At 43.5% G+C, this 15,874-nt stretch overlaps 2 protein-coding genes, 1 long non-coding RNA gene and 7 other non-coding genes across 10 annotated transcripts; all 10 read right to left on the bottom strand.

Moving 5' to 3' along the window:
• Positions 1-150: 150 nt before the first annotated feature.
• Positions 151-7,108, bottom strand: calr (calreticulin). Its single transcript, XM_053870792.1, has 9 exons — positions 6,857-7,108; positions 6,353-6,454; positions 4,803-5,006; positions 4,639-4,733; positions 3,041-3,250; positions 2,847-2,960; positions 2,602-2,745; positions 2,435-2,527; positions 151-1,180 (listed from the first exon to the last, which is right to left on the bottom strand). Exons 1-9 carry the CDS (start codon positions 6,948-6,950, stop codon positions 965-967), a joined length of 1,272 nt encoding a protein of 423 aa, XP_053726767.1. The 5' UTR covers positions 6,951-7,108; the 3' UTR covers positions 151-964.
• A 564-nt stretch (positions 7,109-7,672) lies between these two features.
• tor3a (torsin family 3, member A) lies at positions 7,673-12,207 on the bottom strand. The gene is made up of 6 exons (XM_053885572.1): positions 11,860-12,207; positions 11,680-11,802; positions 10,130-10,395; positions 9,412-9,587; positions 9,179-9,303; positions 7,673-8,612 (listed from the first exon to the last, which is right to left on the bottom strand). Exons 1-6 carry the CDS (start codon positions 12,023-12,025, stop codon positions 8,365-8,367), a joined length of 1,104 nt encoding a protein of 367 aa, XP_053741547.1. The 5' UTR covers positions 12,026-12,207; the 3' UTR covers positions 7,673-8,364.
• A 544-nt stretch (positions 12,208-12,751) lies between these two features.
• LOC128748483 (uncharacterized) lies at positions 12,752-15,519 on the bottom strand. The gene is made up of 11 exons (XR_008412799.1): positions 15,477-15,519; positions 15,068-15,101; positions 14,840-14,889; positions 14,318-14,357; positions 14,106-14,131; positions 13,907-13,931; positions 13,694-13,734; positions 13,488-13,531; positions 13,243-13,280; positions 13,021-13,071; positions 12,752-12,840 (listed from the first exon to the last, which is right to left on the bottom strand). It is a non-coding gene; the product is annotated as an uncharacterized LOC128748483 (long non-coding RNA).
• Positions 12,903-12,978, bottom strand: LOC128752992 (small nucleolar RNA SNORD47). Its single transcript, XR_008413743.1, has one exon. It is a non-coding gene; the product is annotated as a small nucleolar RNA SNORD47 (small nucleolar RNA).
• LOC128753002 (small nucleolar RNA SNORD77) lies at positions 13,799-13,870 on the bottom strand. The gene has a single exon (XR_008413753.1). It is a non-coding gene; the product is annotated as a small nucleolar RNA SNORD77 (small nucleolar RNA).
• LOC128752994 (small nucleolar RNA snR60/Z15/Z230/Z193/J17) lies at positions 13,993-14,071 on the bottom strand. The gene has a single exon (XR_008413745.1). It is a non-coding gene; the product is annotated as a small nucleolar RNA snR60/Z15/Z230/Z193/J17 (small nucleolar RNA).
• LOC128752989 (small nucleolar RNA SNORD79) lies at positions 14,197-14,280 on the bottom strand. The gene has a single exon (XR_008413740.1). It is a non-coding gene; the product is annotated as a small nucleolar RNA SNORD79 (small nucleolar RNA).
• LOC128752984 (small nucleolar RNA SNORD24) lies at positions 14,424-14,502 on the bottom strand. The gene has a single exon (XR_008413735.1). It is a non-coding gene; the product is annotated as a small nucleolar RNA SNORD24 (small nucleolar RNA).
• LOC128753003 (small nucleolar RNA SNORD75) lies at positions 14,959-15,026 on the bottom strand. The gene has a single exon (XR_008413754.1). It is a non-coding gene; the product is annotated as a small nucleolar RNA SNORD75 (small nucleolar RNA).
• On the bottom strand, positions 15,184-15,263 carry LOC128752993 (small nucleolar RNA SNORD74). The gene has a single exon (XR_008413744.1). It is a non-coding gene; the product is annotated as a small nucleolar RNA SNORD74 (small nucleolar RNA).
• Positions 15,520-15,874: the final 355 nt, after the last annotated feature.

The raw sequence follows: 15,874 nt of genomic DNA, 5'->3' as shown, positions 1-15,874 counted from the left end.
ACACAAGTCACAACACAAATTCAACAAAACACTCCCTGTGGCAGGATGTTTGAATGTGGATCAGCGAGTGCAGCCGGGTGCCTCCAGTTGACCACTGTATCTGTGACTGAAGCATATAGAATGCTTAAATTCAAATGAGACAAGAACTCCTTGTTCTTTTTTTATTAACCAGAGCAGCCATTGTCTGTTTCACACTGCAACATGGAAATCCTCCCCCTTTCACACGACTCCCATGAGTACAAAAAAATGGTCTTTTACAAAAGGAACAACTTCCAGTGTCTTTGGGACGGCCGTGCAGACATGTTGGCATCAGAGGCGATGAGTGATAGAATGTGAAGACACACATATAACAAACAGAAGGAGGTTTTCTACCACAGGAGTGCCAAAACTGGTATTGTCTTGTTCAAACACAAATGATCATGTGGACCAATATTGGAAAAAAAAAACGTGAAGGGAATAGAACAGCTTAAGGAAGTCATCATAAAAGTAACAAAAGTCATGAAAGAACAGTGTTTTTAGTCACTCAGTGTTGACGTAATGTAGTGGCTCATGTCAAGTACCCTTTGTTTACCGGTTAGATAATTACAATTTAGTTTGACAACAACAAATTAAACACACATACACGCGCGCGCGCGCGCACACGCACACGCACGCACACACACACACACACACACACACGCTCCATCAAAGACAAAGCAGATTCGAGTAGAAAAACAAAGTAAACAACACAACATACAACTTCTTTCATCTCCTGTCTTCACATTCAATTTGACAAATTCATATGAGCTCCTATGTTGTTTTAGTACTATAACATAATATAGTAATAATAAAAACATGAATAATAAAAGTAGTAGCACTTTGAAAAAAGAAACCGAGAGGCCCTTCAGACTGCTGCCCTTCAAATGTAAACAAACTAATGAAAATCCCACCCAGGGTCATTCAGGAGTCCTGGCCTGCATTGGGTTTACAACTCATCCTTCGGTTGTGATTCTGTGTCCTCGTCGTCCTCTTCCTCCTCTTCGTCTCGCTCCTCCTCTTCCTCTTCCTCGTCATCTCGCTCCTCCTCCTCTTCATCATCCTCTGCCTCGTCTTTTGCCTCTTCTTTTCTCTGTTTGTCCTCTTCCTCTCGCTTCTTCCTCTCCTCCTCCTCTTGAGCCTCCTTCATCTTCTTCTCAGCGTCCTGCAGATTATTTGAAAAATAGGAATCGTTTTGAAAGCCACCAGTGGTCAAACAATGGCAGAACAGAATTAACAGAGTATTGAGACATCATAAGACAAAAGTGGTGACAACTGCAGCTGGGGCTGCACAGAGATCAGTCTTAATTTAGTTTCTTTGAAATAGGGTTTTATGTGTTCTTTTATATTTTATAAACATTGTAAAGATGAAAAGGAAATTGTACACTAGCTTGGACTTCATAAACAGGTCTTTATTCATTAACATGGGTTTGGGATTGCATCATTATTTGGTTTGGCATCTCAGTTTTCAGTGTTGGTGCTCATTTTGTTGAGTTGCAGACTCAATAACCGAAGCAAGTCACTCCTCGAGCATCATGCTGGGTTTTCGTGCAGCTGTCAGCTACACAAACATCTGCTAGAGGGTGTCTGAGTGTTGTGGAGCTCACATAAAATACAGTAGTAATAATAATAATAATGAGCCTTTAGATCAAGACAGTACTCGAGTTTGACTAAAATTGTCTTTTAAATGAAAAGAAAATGAAGGGCCCTGCTCAATGTAGTGCTTCAGTAAAAGCCTGTGAATAAACCTGTTAAAATGGAAACAGCCTTTGTAATGAACCACATTCAATTAAAGGCTTTGCTTTATGAGTCATGATATATCACCAGACACTGTGGAACGTGAAAAAAAGTGTTTCTGAGTGATTAAGTTGTAAAAAAATTGTTTACCTATTGTTAGTATGAATGTTTCCCCTGAAGTAAAGTATGTGCGCAAAATGCTAATGTGATGTTTCATTAGAATTTCATTTACTGAAGAAACAGTCAAAGCAATGAATGATCTCAAAGTAACGTGAGATCATTCAGAAGTGGTCGTCCAGTCATGTAGTCCTGACTGGCTTCATTCTCAATGTTCATATTTTGAGGATATAAATGTTTCACGTGAAATAAAAATTGCTTTGAAAATAATTAGAATCTAGAATAATATAAATTCCCGCATGAAACTGCATAGCATAAAGTCATCAGTAGGTGGCAGGCTCGACACCGGAACAACATTGGAAGAGGATTTGGAAGGCTTGTGGGAACTGTCTGGATGCCAAACCTGCCTTATTGGTTGTCCTTGTCACTCTTCCCACCTCAATGTGCACAGTGGGGCCACTTTAAATTTTTGACACCAACACGTCACATCTCATTTTATTATAGCTGAGTTCGAGTCATGTCTGAATGTACGGGAACTACATGGACAAGAACAATGTTGTGTTACCTTGCTTTTACCCCAGGTCTCTTCACCAACTTCTTCAGCAAGACTTGGGTCATTGGTAATCAGGAAGTTGTCAAAGATGGTGCCAGACTTCACCTACAGAAAACAGACGTTTGAGAAACGGGACACAACAAACGCACCCATTCTTCTACTCCTCGCTCCCCTCTCACCTGCCACAGGTCCAGTCCAATCACACCAATGCTGTCGTACTTGTAGATCTCTGGATCGGCTGTGTACTCGGGGTTGTCAATTTCGGGATGAATCCACTTGCCTTTGTAGGCAGGGTTGTCAATCTCTTTGGGCTTCCACTCACCCTGTGATGGAAACATTAGGGTGTCAAACGAGAATAATTTCACTGAAATACTTTTGTACCCTCAAAGTTCGATTGGCAAGTGATTCTTTATTTGCTGTTCACCTTGTACTCAGGGTTGGCCACCATGGGAGGCTCCCACTCTCCATCCATCTCATCATCCCAGTCATCCGGTTTTTTGGCATCTGGGTCTGGGATGTTCTCAGGTTTGTCCCAGTTCTTTCAGCAGACAACAAAAGTAAGACACAATGGCACCAACGAAAGTAATATCGAACAAATGTGTTGAGAAAAACAGCCACCTCTGGCTTGGTGTCATCGGGGTCAGAGATCTTCTCCCGATCATCCCAGTCTTCTGGCTTTTTGGCTTCCGGGTCTTTGATTTTCTTTGGGGGGAGGAAGTCCCAGTCGTCCTCCAGATTCCCAGACTCAACCTTCTTGTTGTCAATCTTCACTTCGTAGGTGTTATCTGGGTTCACTATCAGCGTGTACAGGTGAGTGTGCTCGTCGTCCTGGAAAACAAAACAATGCATGTTGATCTGGAGATGTAACTTTTACAAAAGGGCAAATGGTCAATGATACCAACATACTTTAAGACTACAAACATTACAGTTCAGAGTGAAATATATTTGGTCAACGCCTATTTGACCATGTAGTACACACCGCCACCGCTGGTGTTCTGCGAGTGCGATCCTGCATCAATGTTCAATGAACAATAACGTTTCAGCACCATAGTATCATGACAGGTGATGTACTTCATTGATGCTGTGTTTATAAAGTCAGTTCCGTCTTTGGTAGTTCTGAGTGGAGCGTTGCGCATGCGCTGCAGCGGCATCGGTCAGTGGGGAATCCTTCAGAAGCCACGCAGCATTTTGCACATTACTGGTGACCGGTAGACTTCACATGTCAGCCACATTTCTTAACAGTTGAGGATTTGTGGAAACTTTAAACGAAATGAAGTCAATATTGTTGCAAAACTGCTTGTACAACAATTGAGCAGAAGATCGAAACATTGCTACTGATATATTCATTTGTTTGGTTTGAGGAGATAAGCAGGGCTGGTGTGTTCTTGAAGAGTATTTCTTTAGGGCGCTGTTACTGTCATAGCAATTTGGAGTAATATTTACACTTTAAATATGGATTTCACAGATGATGATGACCACTGGGTTCTGAGGCCATAAAAAACAAGAGAGGAAATGCTGGTTCTAGGTACAGAGAAGATTTTACGAGGAATGTCTCTTGTTTTGTGTGTTAGGCTCTGTGGATGGTCGACAATCGTCATAACAAAAAGTTAATTGACAACCCATTAACTTGAAAAACCAAGAAAAAGTGAATTAATTATATAATATAAGCAACACTTAAATGTGGAGAGGCACTCAAGGGGGTGCATGTCTCCACCTAGCTGCTGATTCCCATACACACTGCTTTGGCTTCGACAAGCTCAATGGGACAGTGGGTGGCAGTAGTGTTAGGACACAGAGCAGAGGCACCCAACTGGAGCACACTGCTATTCCAGAGCCAGAGATGGACGACGCTATGGAGTGAGCGCCACAGGGAAGGACCGCTTGGTCCTTATGACAGCGGGAGCTTGTAAAAGATCATGGTAGCAGGCGAGATAATGGCATGGAGGTGACCAAGGAACCGCAAGCCTAACCTAAGGTGTAGCCCCGCCCACTCCCAGATAGAAAAAAAACAACGTCCTGACAATGATCACAGCCCAAGGTTAGCAGCTACAACTGATGCTGCGCAGACATCTTATCTCATAATACACCACTTGACTAGAGCAGATAGAAAACACACTCAGGCTGATGACATTGTGTGTTCATTTGTTTATGTTGGAATAAACTCAGTATATAATATACTCAGTTATATCTGGCATATGGACGTCTTTTATACTCACCTTACATCTGATGTCTTTGTTAATGAGGTGGTTTTTGCCTTTGTAGTTGAAGATCACATGCACTTTCTTGGTGCCGGGGCCACAAATGTCGGGTCCTGTGGCCAAGAAACAGAGTCAGTCAATGCCACGTGGCCATAAAGAAGTGTGGGAGCAGATGTCATTACCAAACATGATGTTGTAGACGGAGTCTCCGTGCATGTCCTCCTGACTGAGGTCAGAGGGGAAGAGTTTGATGTACCCGCCACCACAGTCGATGTTCTGCTCATGTTTGACAGTGAACTGGATGACGAGGGGCTGACCCTTGTTGCTGAAGTCATCGAAACGGGAAGACATGGCGTAGAAGCGGGCGTCCTGGCTCGTCTGCAGCCCTGGAGTCGAGGCAACGTTGCGTTTTAATCACTTTTGATTTCTATATCATTTTTCCAGAGAATCAGGAAATTATTGATGAATGTACTACTATCTACTGAATCTACTGAAAACACGATAATTGACTGAACTACACGTCATTTGTTTGATTTATGTCTGGTAACTTTCCAGCATTTCCCGCTGCAAGTCGGCCTCCTCCAACTTAATCTTCCACCACTCTATGGTCGCACCTGTCTGCTTCATGACCCTCATTCACGACATCTGTGAATCTTAGTGAATTAATAATAAACGTATCTCCACAAAATTGCATTATTTTTTGTTTGAAGGAAAAAAGTGTATCATTTACATGGTCTCACGTTCTACTTGCTACCATCGTTGGCAGTTAGTTTATGCTTTTGTGAATGTTGCTCTTCTGTCTATTATGATTTTACTATTATACATAATAGACAGTACAACTACCGGTATTATGTTTTAATAATACAGTAACAAGTAAGCCAGAATATTGGGCAAGTATGATGCTTAAATGTAGTAAGTAATTTCATTTTGAAATTAGTTCAATAAAAATAAAAGCATTTCAGTCTCAGAGTTTCACAATTTAACAGAGACAAAAATACATTTTGGGTTTTTTTTTTTTGTAAAAATAGTTTTATAGTTTTATTATTTTAATCGTTACACAACACTGCAATAGTGTTGATTAGCCAAAACAAACATGACCCATTTAGAAATAAACACATCATTGATTTTGTAATGAATCAACCTTTGGCTTCAGGACGACAAGAACTCAATATTTGTTAACTTCTGAACAACATTGATGCACTAAACACATATTTCCCCAGTGTGCTTCAAATGCACGTCTTCGTATTCTTCTACAACTGTCCCCTCACGTGTTAAAATTCACCGTAGCCCATCGTGTCAAAGTTATTTTTGCCTGACTTGAATGCAAGGTCTAAGAGCCTGTCAACACCAACTTAAATTGAAATATCAATTCAAGACTCTGAATGGGCCACGAGTGCTTCATGGGACATGCAGTCAATCAGACATATTGACATCAAGACGGACAGATTTACAGCCTTTGATCGATGACTGGCAGCACTGACAAACACACTGAAGAGCATTTTGCTGCGAAGCTGCTACCTTAAAGGGTGTGATCTGTTTATTCATTGTATTGTTTTCTCTCTTTTCTGACATATTGTTGTGCATGATCAACACACTTACATAATCATATTTGCTTTCTTTAGAACTGACAAGTCACTCGTCTCTGCTGTCGCAGAATCCTGTGACTCCAGCTGAAGTTGTCGACACCGTCGTTCGTTTACCAAAGGAGGTTCACCTGCCACTTTCCTCTCACCTTTATCTTTCTCAGCATCTCCGTAGAACTTCCCTGCGGTCAGGAGGAATTTGCCATAGTCAGACTTGTGCTTGGACTCTGTCCAGCGACTCTCCCAAGCATCTGGAAATGAAAAGAGCGTGTTCCAGGTTTGCATTTCAAGGTGCAGCAGAGACGTGTGTTTGGGGTGATGGAGGAACAGGGAGCCTCAGGGGGAGGCAGTTACAGTCACTGACCAGGGATGTTCAGGAGGGGGGGAGGGGAGGTTGGATGGCTGGGGGTGATGAGGAAGGAGAGGGGGGCAAAGATGAATGAACACATGAATGACATTTGAAATCTAGCACAGCAATAACCCCGCAACACAGCATCGTTGAAGTCAAGGTGACAATGAAACATGTTATTCTAGGACATGTGTCGCCTACACGCCAGGAGCAGTAGTCACTGTAATGCTGGAGTGTAAGGAATGCACAAATAATAAACAAAACAAAAGAAGGTTGAATTGTTTTAATAAGTGAAGGAGCTCACCTGCGTCCTCAAACTGCTCGCGGAAATACACAGTGGACTCGGCCAGAGCGGAGACAGCCGCTGCGGCCATCAGCAGCATAGACACAGCAGTCATAGCGACCCGGGCACAGACACGACACCAGCCGAGCCAAGAAGAGCAGCAGGAGTGCAGGCAAATGTTCACCGGGGAGCCGCCGTCGTCTCTCGGGCAGCTCGGATGGTGGAGGAAGACCAACGATGCTACTCTCGGCTCCGAACAGATGTCTGGCTGTGACTGGTCGCCTAAGCCGGACACGGTGGGAGAATTGGCAGTGCTCTCAGCCAATCAGTGACGAGATCAGCAGACAGTGAAAACGCGATAGCCAATGACAGGATGACGAGCGAGTCGGTAGGCTCCCAGTGGCCAATCAGAGGAGACCACGCGTTTGTCGGGTACACGCCCAAGGAAGGATGATGCGCTCGGGTGGATGAGGACGTCCAAACAAACATTTACAATTCAAATACAAAATGTGGCAGTTTAGGACGTCTTCTCTTGTTTTCCTGCGATGTTTGTGTCCACAAACAAGCGAGTGTTTAAAAAAATGATGGTATGACGGCTGTTCATCTGAAGAACAGTTTGATCTAAAAGATATATATATATATGCATCAAACACAATAAAATACGGCAAAATATCATTATGTTGGCTGCGGCTTTGTTGTGAATCGATCATGAAGGGGTTTGTCATCAGGAAGTCAGGTTGGTTTTGGTGGAACACGTGACGAGGTGACCAGACTATCAAACTCCACTCATGTTGGGGAATATCTGGTCGCAAAAGAAAGCATTTGACAATAACAAACTTCTACATGTGAATATGTTTATTTGAAACTGAAACACATCCTGAGTGGTGTGAGGTTGGCACAAACTCAGCAGATCAGAAGCTGAAGTGCAATGAAGAGGGTAATAAGACCGACTGAATTATTCACTTCATGATGAAACTGACACAAAAAACAATTAGAAATGGTGTGTATAGACACAGCTAAACATGATATAAAACATTATAATTAAAAATATCATCATTTCTCTTACAACACTGTAAAGCGCTGTTTCTTCTCTACTCGTCTCGCAGTGACACCAGTGGCATCAATATACTGTATCTTATGCGTAACAGTACTTAATACTGTAAGATATAACTGTTCAAATCAATAATCCCCACAATTCAATGAATGTACAACACAAAAAGACCTCACAATAGAAAGAGTGCAACCTACACTTTGGTAGGATGGGGTGGGGGTTCGGGATTTGCAAAATAAATACTGTATATTAGACATCTCACACTGAGACACTGATGATGGTAACCGGGCAAAGGGAGTAGCGGCAGACGGCAGGCATGCTGACCACTTCAGGCTCCGCTCCTCTCCCCACAGGCTGCCAGGTCACCTTGGCTCCTGGTCTTCTCTGACAGACCAGGAGAGATCAGTGAGGGCCAGAGCAGACTGGAGCCCACGTGTCACATGAGCTGGCATGTCCTCCACGTCGCCCCCCGTGTCTTCTACGGGAGGAAGAAGTTGATCCGTTGTGGTATGGACTTGCATCCCTGAGCTGAGAACAGTCTCTCCTCTTTGGGCACATACAGCATGGCCTTGGCCACCTCGTCCAGCGTGGCCTCGTCCGTCTCCAGGCCCCGGGCCGCGTAGGCGTCGCGGGCACACAGTTTGACATGACGGTACTCGAGAGGCAGGAAGGGCACGAAGAAGTCGATCAGGTGACCAGACATGAGCTCACTCTGTGCAAACCCACCTGGACACAAAAGCAAATATTAGCCAAAGATCTGATGGACAACATCGGTCCAGGGGTGACGGACATGAGCTGCTGCAGCAATATGACTGAGAGTCAATGTTGACAGTGTATGAACTCACGGGTACCAATCCCTGATTTGGCAATTACATTTATTCAGTCGACTACTGTACTTTCTTAGTGGCTGATCTGTGGATCCAAATATATCCAGAAAAAAACGTGTGTGTTTCAAGGACCAAAACAGGTGGTAGGAGCACATTTGATGCCTGAGATAGATGGCTCAGTTGAGCCTTCCACGATGTTTCAAAAGTGGTGTTTGGTTGCTTGTTTCTTTTAAACCCATTGCAGTAAGGCTTCCCTGTGAATCATTTCTCAACTTTACCGCAGGGTCCATATTCTACATGCATTACTAGACAAATACTTCAGTGGTAACATATGCTGACCTCAGCACTGCAGGAGTCCACAGACCTCCTTTGTAACTCTAGCCTTGAGTGAACTGTAAACTCACTTGAGCCACGTCGATGTGCTGATGGTAGTTACACCGCACCATTTGAAAAACAGGTCCGTACCTTGAGTCTCCATGGTTTCGGCTCGTAGGCGATGTTCCAGGTCTTCCATCCCAATATCCTCACGGTTCTGACCAGAGTGCCAAAAGTCCAGCGCAACATCGTTTATTGTCGCCCCTCCGATGTTGCTACAGTCACGCACATGAACCAATGACATTAAAAAGTGCTTCTTTTGACACCAGATATTGTCTACAAGCCACCAACTAAGAAACATCCAAAGATCTCCAGGAACCGACCTGAGGAAGAGGAAGATAGCCCTGCGGTAGTTGACCCCATCCACGGTGTCGTAGTGGTCCATGTAGGGCTTGATAGCATCGATGAGTCCTGGGTGCAGTTTTTCAGCCTCATCAAAAATGAACAGAGTTTGAGGACATCGCAACACCATGTCCCGGATCGCCTCTCGGAGCTGACCCTGGAGGGACAGAGATGCAATGGTTCCATCTGAGTGTGTGTCCCTCAAACCCCAAACAGGGAGCCAGGTTTAAGACCTGGGTGATCTCACAGCTTTGTGACTGCAACACTGAAGACATCTAAAAAAATTTTACTGTTGGAGTGCATTTTGGGACCTCTTAGTCGACACCTTAAAATCCTGGACTGGCTCGTGACATGACTGATATAGAAAAATAAATATCAACCCATTAATTCCAACCAAATATTTGGAACCTATTGCATTAGATAATAGTGACCACTGTTATATCTGCACTGAGTGGCACGTTCCAAACTGCTGTAATTTCCCAATGTTTTAGTCTCAAGGTCGCAGCATCATCTCACAGGTTGGACCACGTCTATTTTGCAATCTGACACAGTGATTGTGCAAACTTCAGTCTGACCCGAGTCACACAGTTACCTTTGACTCGGTTGGAGAGGGGCCAGAAACCCACCCAACACAGTGAACTAGAACGCCAGATGCTTTTTGGCTCAAAATGCATCACAGATTGCACAAAAGCCTCCCACCTTGTACGTGTCCACCAGCCGAGCGTGTGGGAAATGGAACGGGGCGATGAACAGGCGAACGCACTCGCTCTTCACCCCGTCTCGATAAAGGTTATCAGCGATGATCCGAGCCACAAAGTTTTTGCCAGTGCCAGACCAGCCGTGAAAGGAGAGGGTCAGGGGTTTGTTGGACTCTGGGTTTTTGACGAAACCCTGGACGGCTTTCAGAACCACTGACTGGACCAGGTGCTGGCCGTGCAGCTTCGTCTGAAGGTCCTTCGCCAGACCTGCAAACAAGAGATAAAGGGTGATGCAAAATTTGGATGCAGATATCATTTCGACACTTTGACATTAAACACAGGTGGTCTGACGGTCATGTGATGTTAGGTGTCCTTGACCAAGACAAATAGATTAAAATTTATTATAATATAACAGAACCAACAAAACATCTAACTGCGGAATATAGCTGTGTAAACCCAGAGACATTACCATGCAACATTTGAGAGAATTTTTTGTCAACATATGATCTAAACCACAAAACTACCCTTCACAATGTGAAATTCCAAGAACAGAGGTTTAGCAGTGTAAATTGAACTAGGCTGCATTACATACAGGGACACTGGTGACAGACTGGCATGGTTCAACAGTTTTCCCCCAAAATATACTTAAAATCCATAGAAAATAACGGAGAAAACAATAATTAAAATTAACTCAAATAATAACACACAAATAACAAATAATCTAGTACTATCATCACTGACGACATACACATCCAGCACCTCCAGGGGTAACATTTTAATACTGCATTTAGCTCTGCAACAATATTCAATTAAAAAAATGGCTACTTAAAAGAAAATAAGTAAACAACAAATACATAAAAAATAATAAATACAGATTATAATGACAAATAAATATTTAAGTTCAAAACACGTTTTAAATTATGTATGTGTGTATGTATACTATATATTTTATACATACAATTGATTTGTGACAATTGAAGAACTACGAATCTGGCAATGAATTCAGAATTGAAAATTAATGAATGAATTTTTTAGGAAAAAACTGACTTTTTATGAACAAATCTACGTAATTGAAATACAAATTATATTATTTAAAAAGTGACCGTATTTTTTAAAATAGCACTTTGCACTTTGAACATGTAACATTTAACACTATAGAATATTACTACAAAATATCTAAAGATGACATATAAATACACATCCTACAACTACTCTACAGACTATAAATATACAGACCATAAATGTCACATCAGTGGAGGTGGCACGACACTTGCGCCACAAAGAGATCTGATATGTTCAAGGACCAGAGGTTGACAGGTCAGTCATTGAACGGTCTAGACTTCCGCTGTCCACAAATAAAATATCATAAATAAAACCGTCATGCTAGTCTCAAAGTGCCCTGCACATGACTTCATGGCAGGCAGTGTATGGCTGAGATAATTTGTAAAACTCTATGACTAATGACTAGTATTCAGCCATTTTAATGGCGGTGGTAAATCTCTCACCGCACCTGAACGCGTCACAGTGGTGTTGCACGCACTGACCCAGTACCTGAGATGTTGTTGGTGATCCTGCAGTCTCCGGATTCACAGCACTGACCCAGGCTACAGTACCACTGCTGGGCCAGACTCACGTAGTCCTGAGGAAAACCTGCCCACAGGTCCCTGGTGGGAACTGACAGCACAGCAGTGAGACTTCCTGTCCGCGTGCCACACCACCCGCGCTCCTCACCTTGCTGGGTCGCATCGTCGTGATGGGGCTGGCACTCGCCCTCCCAGATGTTACAGTAGATGTAGTTGAAGTAGTAAGTGGTGGTGTTGGAGATGGAGTCCAGCTGGAAGAAGTCGGCCTCCGCGGACAGAACCAGCAGCAGCGGCGGGAACCAGCGCGCCAACATCGGTGAGCAGGCAGCAGAGAGGCGGGCAGAACGAGACGAGACGCCGCATCCAGGGTCTGGAGCCGGGTACCATGGATGTGGCAGGCCGTCTGGTCACGGCAGGGCCAACTCCGCTCCTCCCTCTCTGACAATGGCAGGGGGCGGAGCGACGTTACGTAACGGTGGGAAGGCGGTCAGTGCGCCCGGTCACGCTGGTTCCGACCCAGCATTTCGCGGAACGAGTAAGACTATTACAAGATAGGATATACGTTTAAACGAAATCAGCCGTGGGACCATAAAAATAAAGGGTACCTTTCTTATTGTATACTGTATATAAAAGCGTCTTAAATTGTTCTGGTATCGTATTGCCTAAGGTGCTCCAATTCCCCCATTGTGTTTCCGTGAATAACGTTCACCTGTCCAGCAACAGCTCACCATATCAGGCATCCAACCAGACATGCAGCTGCTCAACTGCATCTAAATTTCAGTGCATAACTGTGCCCACCACCAATTCCGTCAGAAAAGTAGCTAGGAAAAGTTATACAGCCTTTTTTTTTTTTTACCAACTTCCATATCTAGATACAACTTGTTCATTTTGAGTCCATTACTAGTCAAACGAAATTGTGCTGCAAAATACATTTAACCATTGACCTTATCACTTAGTCAAGAATTGTTTAAATGCAACTGGTAAACCCGACTTCAAAGGTCACTTTAAAGGACATTGAAAGGATAAAGACACAGGAATCAGAAATATATTCACTTTTATTCAGTTTCATTGTAACACGACTGCCTCCTCGTGACTTCCAACAGGGGGCGTGGTTGCATCTTGGCAGCACCTGAAGAGAGACGCTTGTAAGAAGCAGCAGTGCCACACCTGATTCTCCAACAAGTCAAACACTAGCTCAGATAAAATAATGGAACGGTTTGGGTTATAATCAGCAGAATTCATCTGGCAAAATCAGACATCATGGCTAGCGGATCATGGCATGTTTGTCTCAAACGCTCCTGAAACTCACCAAGATCAAGGCCTCTCCAAGCAAGCACTGCTGTCTGGCTGCAGTTACCTCCTGATCAAAGAAAATAAAATTCATTTTAAGAGGTAGAGTCAGTCTCACCTCAAAGGTCACGGGTTACTCAGCAACATAGACTGTCCACACTGTAGTTCAGGTCAGACATTTGTTCGAACATCACTGAACCCACAACCAAGACACAGCTAGTCCTCTTCATGCGACACTCACAGCACATTGTGCAGCACGTCCTGCAGCTCTTCAGGCTCCTGCAATGAGGGACACAGTTCAGTAAGACTTACGAGTTCAACAAGAGCAAGACAAGGGCACAGTGACCTGATCAGCTAGAGCTAATATAGGTGACTTCATACTGTAGTCAGTCATATCATTCATCACTCAGGTCAGCAACACATCAATTGAATCCCAACTGATTGTGACCATGGAGTCATTTGCCAAGTCAACATCTGCAGGCTCACCTTCAGCTGGCAACTTGTGATCAGACTTGTGGCCAACTCTTCACCTGCAGAGAAAGTGAAGTCAGTAAGCTTCTAAGCCCTTTTCATCAGCTGAAACATTACAGTCAGATCAGAATAGTGTGACTTTATATCCTCAACTGGATCAGAGACCTGATTCACATTCATCATCTCTTCTGCACAGCAGTTACAAAACCGAGAGTACTCACTTCATCTGCTGAAGGATCTGCCATGTCATCACCAGGTGAACCTAGAAAGGGAAAAAAATTTTTTTTTAAAGGTTCCAGCACTTCATCTAGTCAATCACTGACTGAGGATACATCAGATAGGAGCGAAAGATCGTTCGTCATGATTTATTCAGCTGAACTATGCAGACATCATTGTATCACCATACGTGTGGACGAACCAAAACTGGCCGTTACCTGCGCTCTTCACCGATGAAATGACCTACAAAGAGAAGGGGGCCATTAAAACCACTTCAAAGGCAACATTGCTAAACACTTGAAGAGCAAAGCATCAGATAGGAGCGAAAGACATGGTTGTTCTTCATCTGTATCCGCTGAACTATGTACTCATCATTGCAATGGTTAGAACAAACGGCCAAAAGTGCAGTCAACTCACCACGAGGCATCAAGAGACTTTACAACCTGCAAGGGCAAGACACCTGCATTAAAATCAATAGATGTGGTACAATGTAGTTATGAGAAACTATAACTGCATCAGTAACAAAGCACTCTTTCACCCTGATTCAGAGAGATTCCCATTGTTTTTTAAACAAAATTCATCATTGACAGTCATCATTAAGGTTCATACAGCCATATGAGGGATTTTACCTTCAGAGTAGGTCATGCATGTGGCGCTCCAGAGGAGGACCTGTAACAGGACATACGATTAGACTCGGACGAGAGACACACCTGAACTTGGGAGGCAAAAATCAAGTGTCTCAGATCCCAAATGAGGTGGTTGTTTTATCGTCATCCATCTTGTCAAGAGTAGCAAATATTTGTCATCATAGACACCGAGCTGCACAGAGTTGATTCAGCAGCATGTGCTCCACTAAACGTTCATTCCACCGTCTCAAGTGCTGCACACTTCAAATTTAGAGCAAATGCCCAAGTTGCAAACTCAAACTACTTAAAGATGCTTGTAGCTATATCATTGTAAAACTATAGTCAACTAGTGTATCGATTTCATAGCACAGAGCATCAGCAGCACATCCGAGCAAACATTGTGCAGCACAAAAACTCCTGTGGACTGCACCAAGTGAAACCAAAGCATTGACCGGATGTCCACAGGCCAAGCAAAACACGTGGTGCAACTACAGAAGCACGTGGCCCACGGCACAAAATACCCACCTCTTCAGCCATGGTGCTTTATCTTCCCACCCTGGATTGCTGCGACACAACTGCAGAGAGAATGCTCGGTCACTTACAGGCACTTATCAAAAGAAGTTACATATGAAAATAAGGTCTGGGGTCTCAGAGTCATGTCTCTCAGAAATAACTTCTGTCCACTACTCTTATTCATAAATCATCACCGACGCTGCCAGGCTTTAAACGAGAACAAAAAGAGATCGGACGTACCGGTCACATTGACGCAGACACGAAGACTCAGCACCTGGAGGGAAATGAAACAAGTTGAACTACAGATGCTAAAAAGCCCACGTTGCCGCTGAATACGTGAACGAACGGCAAGTATCCCGTGTTGATCAGAAATGTTGGCATTCTTCACTTTACATCAGATGTCCCTACCAACATTTTTATCATCACATATTCACAGGATGCCGAGAGATAGTTGAAGACGCAAAAAACCATTAGCAGTAGCACCATTGCTAACACGTGGCGGCGGCCTACTAAGACAACATGCTCATATAAGTAAGCTTACATGAATAAAAGACTTAAGCAAACTCACGCATATACATGGCGCTAATATATGGGACATTTCAGTCCACAGCATTTTATGTAAAGCGGGTGTCTAAGGACACATACTTACCCGAGTGTGTTAGCGAGAGGAATGAGGCAGTGGCACGGGAGAGCGAGGTTTATATAACTCACGCGCAGAGCACGACGGGTAAAAAAGCAACTTCCTGCCTTCCTTCCCTCCCTATTTTTAACCTTAATATTACTCTTCTTTGACTGAAATTTTAAATGGCACGTTTGAATGTGAAAATATATCATACGTTATTATTAATAATTATTTATCGATACGCCCGAAACGGCAGCAGCCACGCCCCTTACGGAGCGCCTTTTCCGGTCAACTTGGTGTGTGCGCTTCATGTTTAAACCCTAAACATTTCTCTCCGCAAAAGATCCTTTTAATACGTTTTAACGTTCAAAATATTTTGCCGTCAGCGTGATCTAACAATATTTTTCGATCTTATTCATTGATGC

Source organism: Synchiropus splendidus, chromosome 1 (genome assembly GCF_027744825.2).
Source record: "Synchiropus splendidus isolate RoL2022-P1 chromosome 1, RoL_Sspl_1.0, whole genome shotgun sequence".
Taxonomy (NCBI): domain Eukaryota; kingdom Metazoa; phylum Chordata; class Actinopteri; order Syngnathiformes; family Callionymidae; genus Synchiropus; species Synchiropus splendidus.
Note: the sequence above shows the minus strand (reverse complement) of the source record. Positions and strands in the feature narration are given on the sequence as shown.